General features: G+C 48.9%; 1 protein-coding gene across 2 annotated transcripts; it reads right to left on the reverse strand.

The window, feature by feature from the left end:
- Positions 1 to 4407: 4407 nt before the first annotated feature.
- LOC146272329 (cytochrome c oxidase subunit FA4) lies at positions 4408 to 12041 on the reverse strand. 2 transcript variants are annotated; one of them, XM_084705245.1, is made up of 5 exons: positions 12021 to 12041; positions 10928 to 11046; positions 7881 to 7966; positions 6494 to 6554; positions 4408 to 4577 (listed from the first exon to the last, which is right to left on the reverse strand). In XM_084705245.1, exons 2-5 carry the CDS (start codon positions 10967 to 10969, stop codon positions 4521 to 4523), a joined length of 246 nt encoding a protein of 81 aa, XP_084561371.1. In that variant the 5' UTR covers positions 10970 to 11046; positions 12021 to 12041; the 3' UTR covers positions 4408 to 4520. The 2 variants fall into 2 exon arrangements, with proteins under 2 accessions (XP_084561371.1, XP_084561370.1); XM_084705244.1 differs by lacking the exon at positions 12021 to 12041 and having other exon boundaries at positions 10928 to 11066.
- Position 12042: the final 1 nt, after the last annotated feature.

A 12042-nucleotide genomic window follows, 5' to 3' on the forward strand; every position in this document is an offset into this window, starting at 1 on the left:
TTCAGTGTCGTGGTCGTGCGATCAGCCTTCATCCTGTTTCATCCAGTTATCTTACGAAGGTGAGAGGTCCAAGACAGGGGGCGGAGTCAGGTCGGCCTCAAAACAGGACGTTTCCCCTGTTTGCTCCATCTTTCTGCCCCGCCCCCTTAAAGATAATTGTCTGGGGATTTGTAACAAATGAACGTGCATATCTTTATTTTGCTACTCCTTTTTAATAGAACTATCAATCTTGTTTCCAGGATTGACCAGCATGGGTCAGGTGTGTGTGTTGATCCCATGTGTTTACCAAGGAAATACTTTTATATGAACAGAAATGCTATTCTTGCAGCATCATGGCTGGGGCGGTGTCTTCGGGGGTCAGTGTGCTTAGAGAGGTCTTCACAGGAAAGGTGGGCTGAAGTCTGGAAGCAGGTTGTTTCCTCTCTGCAGACTGACTGAACAGAAGAGGGGTTTTATAAACCATTGTATTTTATAGTCTAATTTGTGTGTTTTTTGCTGACTGATTCTTCTGGTTCATTCTGAAGGATTCTTCCGGTTCATTCAGAAGGAAGGTGTTTTCTGTGTAACCGCTGCCTCAATGGACACAGCAGATATCTTCTGTTACTAAAGTAAAGCAAACACCCTCACAGGAGGAAGATTAAACAGTATCAGCACTGAGCACAGTATCAGCACTGAGCACAGTATCAGCACTGAGCACAGTATCAGCACTGAGCACAGTATCAGCACTGAGCACAGTATCAGCACTGAGCACAGTATCAGCACTGAGCACAGTATCAGCACTGAGCACAGTATCAGCACTGAGCACAGTCCAGCACTGAGCACAGTCCAGCCACCAGAGACACCCAGACAAGACGACACGCTCACATCCTCTGCGACCTTGGACCTATCACTATCCAAATAGATGTTGCCAAGCACTGACCTGTTTCAGTATCCGTGACAACCTTGGTTGTTGTCATGGGGATCCTACAATGCTGCCTCCTGCTTGTCTTCAGTGTTAAGATGACTATGAAATGTTTTTCTTTTTGTAGATAACAAAAAAAAAGTATAATCCTAATAAATTCATGCAGTAATTCATTCACAGACTTGGTTCCTGGTGTGTCTGTGTGTGTGAGGGAGAAGAGGTGTTAAAACCTAAATGCAAAACACACACTCAGTGTGTGTGTGAAAATGTGTCCATGGAGGAGAAGCTATAGCTACAGCTCTGTTCTATAGCTACAGCTCTGTTCTATAGCTACAGCTCTGTTCTATAACTACAGCTCTGTTCTATAGCTACAGTTCTGTTCTATAGCTACAGCTCTGTTCTATAGCTACAGCTCTGTTCTATAGCTACAGTTCTGTTCTATAGCTACAGCTCTGTTCTATAGCTACAGCTCTGTTCTATAACTACAGCTCTGTTCTATAGCTACAGTTCTGTTTATAGTTAAGCTCAGGGTCCACTGTCCTGCATGTTCTAGAGGTTTCCCTCCAACACACCCGATTCACATGAAGGATCGTTATCAGGCTTCTTCAGAACTTAATGACGATCCCCTCATTAGAAGCAGGTGTGCTGTCTGTCAGCTCCTCTGTTCTCATTAACACAGCATCTGATTGACTCAATATCAACCATGCTAATGAGAATGCGTGTGGATTGGCCTTTGTATGAAGGAATGGGTGTTTGTGTGTGTTGAGGTGTGTCCGACAGCATAAGTGTTTGTGTGTGTGTTGAGGTGTGTACGACCACAGCGCTTGATATTAATTGGACTGGTGTATTTAGGTGCAGTCGTGGTTAGGATGTGGAACGTGATTGGCTGAAGTCGTGATTAGGATGTGGAACGTGATTGGCTGAAGTCATGGTTAGGATGTGGAACGTGATTGCAGGGACGCGGCACAGGTTGTGTCTGTTCTCCGCTCCACACTTCCTAGACTCCGAACCTGGCCAGCAGTTATCATGTCATACAGCCTAATGGTTCCTCCTGCTGTTGTGTGTGTGTGTGTGTGTGTGTGTGTTATAGAGGGATAGATAGATCACACTCAAGGGGGGGGGGGGGGGGAGGAATCAGGAAATGTTCCCCTCATCCATTAACGAGCTGACAGCCTCCAAGGTGCAGAGGAGCTGCCAGTACACACAGCTTACTCTGTGTGTGTGTGTGTGACACAAAGATGTGTATACATTCACGCTCGCGCAAACAGACACCACACAGATACACTCTCACACCTCGGAAACACCAACACTCTCAAACTCCCAACACACACAGCCGCACACACATAATCAGCCACAAACACAAATATTTCTCACCTAACCCGAGGCAGTGACGTTCTGTCACCTGGTCCAGCGCTGAGAGAAGCTTGCCACGCCTGGAGACTGTCCCTGACACCCAGTGTTTTCTAGCACGGTGAGTTATTCTCATACTCTGTGTGTCAGAAAGTCCCTCTTCCTGAGAGGACAGGTGACGGTCAGGTGACCAGGACACTCCGAGAGGTCACTAGGTGCCTTCGACATGGACTGACTTCATGCAGTGCTGCAAGCGGCTGACTTGAAACAGTGAATTCTAGTTAGACTTTTTGTCCGACTTGAGACGGCGCCGAGGCTAGGTCACTGTGACGTTGCCATCAAAGTACCGCAAGATCGATTTGTGAACTGCCGCTGTGTAGCTGAGCGCATTTTCTCAAGAGCAACTGCACGGGTTCTAATGACGACACAGCTATTTCATGATTGGCCAGAGTAAGCAAGCAGCGCTTTATCGGCCGTGACTGACGTCAACGCAGCAAACTACGAGAAGCTGAAATGTCCGACTTCACAGAGTAGTTTTCAACTCCTCCCCGACTGCAAGCGGCTACTCTCGCCGGTCGTTTCATGCAGTCCATGTCGAACGCATCTACTGTCAGGTGACCAGGACCCGCCTGACAGGTCAGGTGACCAGGACCTGTGAGTAAGCACCCCAGGCCCTCACTAGTCCACAGGAGAGCATGCATGTTTCTCCCTCCTCCATCCTTCCTTTCCTCCCTTTCTCCCTCCCTTTCTTCCTTCCTCTCTCTGCTGGATAACAGGATGTGCTTTCAGCCCTCCTTTTTAAAGTTTCACCTTCTGGAATGAGCGATACCTCCTGATCTCTCTCCTCTCTCTCCTCTCTGCCCCCCCTCTCTTCTCTCTCCTATTTATTTATGTTTCTGTGCGTGTAGATGTCCTCTCACTATTCGCCTTATCTCACATGTTGAAATTATTCCTTATCTAAAAATATCCTCTTTTCACTGTCTTTTTCTCTCTCTCTCCCTCCTGCCCAGGGCTGAAGTCTTCCACCATCCTGATTTAATACAAGAGAAGTTGGTCACCATTTCTGTGTACAAACAAACAAACAAAAGAACCCCCTGACAAAACGTCAGGCTCTGTCATGCACAGAGACCTCGGAACCTTGGTCAGACCACAGAACCTGCCCCCCCCCCCCCCCCCCCTTCTGGGGAGGAAACGGTAGCATGTGCCGCTGTGATGAACCGTGAGATGGAGAATAGCAAACATGCCGCGGTCCTGCGAAGCCTTTCAGCCGGGGTAATGACAGTGGAGCTGGAAGCTCACAGCACAGTGATTATACCTGGAGAGTCGACTCTGCCTGTCTGATTACCTGTCAGCATGGCCCTGGCCCCTGACAGCCCTCTGTACACACTCTCACACACAGCCTCTCTATCTCTCACACACACACACACACACACACAGAGTATGTCTTTTTCTGACACACACACACCACCCACTGTGGTCCTCCCAGAGGTGGTGACTGTATTGCTGCTTAAGTGGCTGAAATTTTCTCCGCCCCACTCCCCACCTACCACCCCTCCTCCTGCCCCCCCATCCCCCCTCACCCTGTCGGGCATGAGTCTGACCTGGGTGGGGGGGGTCGGTAGAGTGGGGGGTAGATTAAAGAGCAATAACCAGGCACAGAAGCAATCTGCCATCAGTTTTGGGGGGCTGGGTGTGTTTGTGTCCTAGGCAGGGCTTCTATCGACTCGGTAATGGAGGGGAAATATGACTGCAGGGCTAGTTTGGTGGGAAATATTGATTTGTAGAAGTCAGGTATTTCTCACACCTAAAATTCCCCCCCCCCCCCTCTCCCTTACAGAAGAATTTTGTTTTGTTTTTTCCATCGTTTGCTGCCTGTGATCTGTTCAGTCAGAGAGATACTCCAAGGATTCACATCATCAGAGCGATGTCACATGAACATCCATTCATTACTGCCTCATCGTCTAAACCTGATGAATGGTGACACGTGTATGTTGTCAGACCATCCCTGGTTGAAACCTGGTCTGTGGGTCACAAAGTGTGTTACGATGCAGGCGTGTTGATAACAGTCACTAGACCAGCCATCAAAACATGGATCCAAACAGGCAATTAGGAGACACAACCCAGAGGTCTTTACAGCACAGACACAGAGACCAGCCTTCTCTCGTCAGATCTTTAATAGGCCTGTTGTCAGGGGTCAGGGGTCGGGGAGGCCTCTTCCACTCAGAGGGTCCTGACGAACTTGGTGCCCCTGCAGATGCCTGAAGGACCTTTAGAAGTCAGGCCCTTGCTTCTTCAGACTCTTGTAGTCCGTGTTGACAGCCACCAACTGTGGAGGAGGAGGAGAATACATTTAAATACACTTTGCTTAAATTATATTCATCAGTGTGTCTTTAGGAGAGCAAATGCAAACACTTACTTCACCTCCGCCCTCCCCTCCATGTCTCTATCTCCCACTCTCTTTCTCTCTCTCCCCTCCCTCTCTCTCTCTCGTTCTAACTCTCTCTCCCCGTCTGCCTCCGTCCCTCTCTTTCTTCTGTTCTGTCAGTCCATGGGGTCCCCCCCCCCCCGCCAGACTACTGTTTTCTTTCTGGGGGAAGGGGCGCTCATGGTGGCTGAGGCTCTCTCCATGTGTCAGTGTCGCCCCGCCAACCGCTGACACGTTTTTTGAGCGCAGGCTCTGATTATTTTTCACCCTGCATATTTTACTTGATTGGTTAGCTGTCTGCCTCCCCTCTCTTCCCCTCCATCCTCCTCACCCCTCTCCTTCTCCTCTCCTCTCGACCCTCCTTGCTTTCTTCTCCTCCAGTCTCTCCTCTCTCCTATCCCCTCTCCCCCCTCCTCCTTGTTACTGCTGGAGACTACAGAGGAATGAGGAAGTGAGACCTTTGGCAGCAGGTTTAGAATTAAACATGGCGCGCTGTGACCTCTTGTCTGTCAGGACTCTTGACTGTTGGCACCCAGCCTTGAAGCCCTCCTCTGAAAACAGCCTCCCTGGGACCCCTGCTGCTGTGTGTGTGTGTGTGTGTGTGTGTGTGTGTGTGTGTGTGTGTGTGTGTGTGTGTGTGTGTGTGTGTGTGGATGTCGATGATGCGTGTGTGTGTGTGTGTTATCTTTGTGTTCTGTAGTTAGTATGGTTCAGTTGTTGTCTGAGGTGATAACCTTGTTCAAGGGGTTCTGTAAACAGGTCTGTCTGAGTGTGTCTCTGTGTGGATGGTGTGTGTGTGTGTGTGTGTGTGTGTGTGTGTGTGTGTGTGTGTGTGTGTGTGTGTGTGTGTGTGTGTGTGTGTGTGTGTGTGAGGGATGCTTTAGTAGGAGCTGCCATCTTGGTCAGGGTTGCCTTGGCAGTGGATGTAATTGGTGTAATCAGTCTACTGCCCCCTGGGGCCTGGAGCTGCAACTGATAGGAAGAGGAGGAGAGAAGAGGAGTGGGAGGATAGAGAGAGGAGAAGAGGATAGAAGGGGAGAGAGGAGTATAGAGAGAGGACAGGAGGATAGAGAGAGGAGGTGGATAGAGAGAGGGAGTGTGTCAGAATGGAGGATTGTAGAATGTGTGTCTACAGCAGGTGCACTGGCCCTTCTGATAGCTGCAAGGACAGGAGATAATAAGAATGTAGGAACAGAATAGAAGAAGACAGTGTGCAAAAACAAGTGTCTGGAGATAGCCAAGTCGAAACTGTTATATATCACTGAGAGACAGACACACACAGAGAAAGAGGGGGGTGGGGGTGGGGGGGGTGGTGAAGAGACAAGAATCAAGGTTGCATCATTGCAGGCATCTGTACTGTCATTGATAGCTTTCAGCAGTGAGCGTTGTAGGAGGTTGGCTGTGTGTCAGCTGTGTAACAGGTGTGCTTGGCCTTCTGGCCTGTAGGATTGGAATCCTCTCCACATGCTGTTTTACACTTCCTACTTATAGTCTGAAATGTATATCTCAGAGAGGGAGAGGGAGAGAGAGAGGGCAGAGAAGAGATCGAGAGATGGAGAGCGCGAGAGAGACCCTGGTCTGTAACAGTATTGATCTCTTTCATTTTCAGGAAACACAACAAGGTTTTATCATCTGAAAGTACCATCACTCAGAAACATCTCTAACTTGAAGGAGAAGGTTGTAGAAGGATAGAGAGAGGAGAAGGGATGAAGGGAGAAGTTTAGAATAAGGAGAGGGAGAGAGACAGGGAGAGAGGAGAGAGAGATAAAGGGGAGAGGGAGAGAGGGGGAGAGGGAGAGAGGGAGGCAGAGAGAGACCTTGTACTGGTATGTTGGGCTGAGCTGGTTCCACGGCTCCGGGTTGTTCTTCCTGTCCCAGCTGGGTTAGGGTTAGGGGGCAGGGAGGGGGGGGGAGAGAGGGAGGGAGGCAGGGAGGGGGGGGGGAGAGGGAGGGAGACAGGGAGGGGGGGAGACAGGGAGGGAGGGAGGGAGGGAGGGAGGGAGGGAGGGAGGGAGGGAGGGAGGGAGGGAGGGAGGGAGGGAGGGAGGGAGGGAGGGAGGGAGGGAGGGAGGGAGGGAGGGAGGGACAGAGAGAGTGAGTGAGAGAAAGAGAGAGAGAGAGGACAAAGAAAAGAGATGTGATTATGAGGTGAAATGGAAGCAGGCAGTTCTTGGCAGTCATCCTCTTTCTCATTATCAGAGGAACACTGTGTCCAGCCTGGCCCCCGCCTCCACCTCCTCGCTCACTTCCTCTCTCCCTCTCTCTCTCTCTCTCTCTCTCTCTCTCTCTCTCTCTCTCTCTCTCTCTCTCTCTCTCTCTCTCTCTCTCTCTCTCTCTCTCTCTCTCTCTCTCTCTCTCTCTCTCTCTCTCTCTCTCTCTCTCTCTCTCTCTCTCCTCTCCTTTCTCTCTCTCTCTCTCTCTCTCTCTCTCTCTCTCTCTCTCTCTCTCTCTCTCTCTGGTCCTCTATGTCTCTCTCACTGTCTCTCTCTCTGTCTCTCTCTCTCTCTCTCTCCCTCTCCCTCTCCCTCTCTTTCTCTCTCTCTCTCTCTCTCTCTCTCTCTCTCTCTCTCTCTCTCTGGTCCTCTATGTCTCTCTCACTGTCTCTCTCTCTCTCTCTCTCTCTCTCTCTCTCTCTCTCTCTCTCTCTCTCTCTCTCTCTCTCTCTCTGTCTCTCTCTCTCTCTCTCTCTCTCTCTCTCTCTCTCTCTCTCTCTCTCTCTCTCTCTCTCTCTCTCTCTCTCTCTCTCTCTCTCTCTCTCTCCCTCTCCCTCCCTCCCTCTGGGTTTGGAAATACGTTTTTCAGCCCTGCGGTCCTGTGTATGTGGAGGGTACTACCTGTGTGTGTGTGTGTGTGTGTGTGTGGAGGGTACTACCTGTGTGTGTGTGTGTGTGTGTGTGTGTGTGTGTGTGGAGGGTACTACCTGTGTGTGTGTGTGTGTGTGTGTGTGTGTGTGTGTGTGTGTGTGTGTGGATGGTACTACCTGTGTGTGTGTGTGTGTGTGTGTGTGTGTGTGGATGGTACTACCTGTGTGTGTGTGTGTGTGTGTGTGTGTGTGTGTGTGTGTGGATGGTACTACCTGTGTGTGTGTGTGTGTGTGTGTGTGTGTGTGTGTGTATGTGGAGGGTACTACCTGTGTGTGTGTGTGTGTGTGTGTGTGTGGATGGTACTACCTGTGTGTGTGTGTGTGTAAGTGGATGGTACTACCTGACGTGGGGTCCCCTGGCCAGACGTATCAAGTAGAGGGAGGCTCCGCCCATGCCCACAAACAGGAAGAAGAACTGCGGGATCAACTGACAGGAAGAGGAAACAACCACACTGCATCAGCCTGGCAGAGGAGTGTGTGCAGTGTGTGTGTGTATATATATATATATATATATTAGTGCTGTCAAACAATTAAAATATTTAATCGCAACTAATCGCATTAATGTCATAGTTAACTCACAATTAATCGCACATTTTCATCTATTCTAAATGTCCCTTGATTTCTTTTTTTCTTTTTGTTCTTTTTGAAAAAGTGGTTCAGATTGCTTCATGTAAATATTTTTTTTAATTGAAAACAACATTGCAATCGTCTGGCTTTGACGAGGGGGCGGAGAATTCGCATCAGCTGTGTGCTTGGCCATTAAGTGGTGTTTCAGACTGGACGTGCTGCGATGATAGCTCAGTTTACAACCACAAAACACACAGATCACCTCGGTCTTGTCAATGGAACCATTTGGCAACTTTTTTAAAGTAAACTCTCCATTCAGAATCTTATTGGCATCCATTTCGGCATCTCGCGCTCGCCATCCACTCAAAATGTAACGTTAGCCTACTACCGGAGAATGTCTAATATCCGTAAACGGGCTCTGCTACTACTCTTTTGCTGGCTCGCAACGTCCTAGCACGTCCAGTCTGAAATACTACTTGATGGCCAAGCACACAGCTGATGCGATTCATGCAAATTCTCCGCCCCGTTGTCAAAGCCAGGCGATTGCAATGTTGTTTTCAATGAAAAAAATATTTGCACGAAGCAATCCAAACCACTTTTCCATGGCGATAAGAGCACTAAAATTTGAAAAAAGAATGGGACCAAAAGAAATCAAGGGACATTTAGAATAGATAAAAATATGCGATTAATTGTGATTAATCGCGAGTTAACTATGACATTAATGCGATTAATCGCCACTAAATATTTTAATCGTTTGACAGCACTATTAGTACAATACCCACATGCACATACACACCTATACACACATGCAGTACACACACACTCACACACCCACAGGAACATACACACATGCTTAAAGGGTGTGTGTCAGTCTGACCCTGCTTCCTGTCAGTCTTACCCAGCTTCATGGTTAGTCTGGGCTGTGAGGTGCTACTTTTGTTGTGTGCCAGCTTTTCCTCAACTCCCCTCTCCACTCTCAACCTCTCCTCTTCCTCTCCTCTTCCTCTCCTTTCCACTCCTCTTCCTCTCCTTTCCACTCCTCCTCCTTCTCTTCGCCACTCTCAAATGTATCTCTCTGCCTGTCAGTCTGTCACACACACACACACAAACATTCAAATACAGGTGTTTTGAGTGGAGGATGACAGCACTGAAAATAGAAATGTGCGTTGGGGCATGTAACGATGATGATGATTGTGATGAAGATGACGCAAAACCTGATTTGAAACACCGAGGCTTAGGGCTAGAAAGTGCTCTTATTACAACCTAATGATCATTCGATCTCTCTCTTTCTCTCTCGCTCTCTCCATTCTCTTTCTTTCCATTCTCTCTCCATTGTCTCCCTCTCTCCCCCTGTCATTCTCTCTCCCTCTATCTCTGTCTCTCCCCCCCCCCATTCTATGTCTGCCTCTACCTCTGCATGTTTATTTATGTTCTGAATATCTTAGTAATGTGCAGCTCGTGTCAGTCCTGTCCCTTCCTTCTTGCCATCTTGTAGCGTGGCGCTCACGTGCTGGTGACCTGGGGCTGGTTGCCGGGGCTGGTCGCCGGGGCTGACCTCTGACCTTTCTAACCTGTGACGTAAACAGAAACCCCCTGGTTTCAAAGTGAGCACACCTGTGGTGCTCAGAGACGTGAGATCACACCAGCTTCCATAACCTGCTTCTGTGTCTACACGTCTGTTGGTCTGTCTGTACACACACACACACACACACACACTCACACACACACACACACAGCCCAAACTAGCCTGGTGTGTAGTGTGTTTCTTGGATCAGAGTTTGTGTGTGTTTCTTCTCTGGTTTAAGTGTGGGTGTATTCCTTCGCGGTCAGTGTGTATTTGTGTGTGTGAATGCTCTTTGAATGATGTGTGCGTGAATTCCTTTCTGGTCAGTGTGTGTGTGTGTGTGTATTCATCTCTGGTCAGTGTGTGTGTGTGTGTGTGTATTCATCTCTGGTCAGTGTGTGTGTGTGTGTATTCATCTCTGGTCAGTGTGTGTGTGTGTGTGTGTATTCATCTCTGGTCAGTGTGTGTGTGTGTATTCCTCTCTGGTCAGCGTGTGTGTGTGTGTATTCATCTCTGGTCAGTGTGTGTGTGTATTCCTCTCTGGTCAGCGTGTGTGTGTGTGTGTATTCCTCTCTGGTCAGTGTGTGTGTGTGTATTCCTCTCTGGTCAGTGTGTGTGTGTGTGTGTGTATTCCTCTCTGGTCAGCGTGTGTGTGTGTGTGTGTATTCCTCTCTGGTCAGCGTGTGTGTGTGTGTGTATTCCTCTCTGGTCAGCGTGTGTGTGTGTGTGTGTGTATTCCTCTCTGGTCAGCGTGTGTGTGTGTGTGTATTCCTCTCTGGTCAGCGTGTGTGTGCTGTGGGGTTTGATATTGTTGCTGTCCTTATTACTGTTCTGGTGGGTTAGGGTGGGCTGCCAGACAAACAGGTATGTGGGTCATGTTCAGCTTGTTCTGCAGCCACAGAACAAATACATCAACTGCCTAATCTATCTGCCTAATCTATGCCTCATCTATCTGCCTCACCTCTCTGCCTCATCTCTCTGCCTCATCTCTCTGCCTCATCTGTCTGCCTCTTTGTCTCAAGCTGAGAGAGCCTTCTAGAGGTCGACTACAGACTGAGTGTGTTAGAGGGGAAAAGGCAGGTTTTTCCAATGCTGATGAACTTCCTAATATCCTTACATTACAATAAAGTAGTATATTATAGCATTTAAAGTTTTGTGTGATAGTATTTAGTGGAGAGATGGTGGGAGAGGAGACGAGGGAGGAGACGAGGGAGGAGACGAGGGAGGAGGAGGAGGAAGAGAGAAAAGATCACCTACCCCAGGGTGTTTCTGTGCATGCTGGATCAGGGTTCTGATCATGTTTACTCCCAGATGTCAAAGATGAAGAATGTCAGCTAGAACCGAAGAGAGAATGAGCCTGTCTGTCTGTCAGGCCTCTGTGGATCAGAGTTGTGGGAGGAGCTTGTTATCAAAGTGCGCCACTGCAAACTACTTGTTGCTGCCACTTCCCCTCCCTCCCTCCTTCCTTCCCTCCCCACCATCTTTCTCCCTCCCTCCTACCCTCTTTCTCCCTCCCTCCCTCCTTCCCTCCCTACCCTCTTTCTCTTTGTCCCTCCCTCCTTAGCCTTCTTAGCCCTCCCAGAGGGAGGGGAGAATTAGAGATGGCTGAGGGAGAAAGGGAGGGGCAGAGGGAGAGAGGGAGGGAGAGGCCAGAGGGAGGGAGAGGGAGAGGCATGGATGGTTACATAACCCCTGTCTGGTGAACTAGCCCAGGCCAGGACACCCCATACAAAAAACAAAGAGAGTATTTGTGTTTGTGTGTGTGTGTGTGTGTGTGTGTGGTCTTGTTTAACTGTCATTGTGGGTACCAAATGTTCTCATAAGTATGATGAAACATGAAAACTTAGTGGAGCACCTCTGGCTCTTTCCCATTACTTTCCCATGTTTTTTTCAGGTAGTTTTAGGGTTAGATTTAGTGTTGGGATTATAATCACATGAAGGATTAGGGTTAGAGATAACACCATTGGGAGTGAATGGTTGGGCCCAACTTGGATACAGAAACTGTGTGTGTGTGTGTGTGTGTGTGCATGCATGCGTGCGCCATCAAACTCCCCAGGGGGTGACCTTGGTCCTGGGACAGTAATGGCCATTGATCTCTGTGGACTGCTGAGGTAGCAGTTGATTACCGTTCTTAACAACACAGCGACTAATGGAGTTTACACCAGAATGCAACTCTGAACAGAAGCATGCAATAACAACCCTCCTCTTCATCTTCCACACCCCTAAACACCCTGTACATCGGTCAAAACATATCATGCACCAAGCCATGGTTTGCGTAGAGAGTCTGTGAAGAACTTTTCACAGGAGGAACTCTGAACGTGAAGTGGGGCTCCGTTTCATCCGTGTTTACCTGTATTTACTGTCGTGATGGT

This window comes from Hypomesus nipponensis, chromosome 9, assembly GCF_054491055.1.
Source record: "Hypomesus nipponensis isolate SF chromosome 9, ASM5449105v1, whole genome shotgun sequence".
NCBI classification, from domain to species: domain Eukaryota; kingdom Metazoa; phylum Chordata; class Actinopteri; order Osmeriformes; family Osmeridae; genus Hypomesus; species Hypomesus nipponensis.

Coding starts and splice junctions, on each gene's coding strand:
- LOC146272329 (XM_084705245.1), bottom strand. CDS start 10,969: ATGATCAGAACCCTGATCCAGCATGCACAGAAACACCCTGGG. Junction 7,967..10,927: donor ATGCACAGAAACACCCTGGG/GTAGGTGATCTT, acceptor TCTTCCTGTCAG/TTGATCCCGCAGTTCTTCTT. Junction 4,578..6,493: donor GCCCAACATACCAGTACAAG/GTCTCTCTCTGC, acceptor CCTCCTCCACAG/TTGGTGGCTGTCAACACGGA.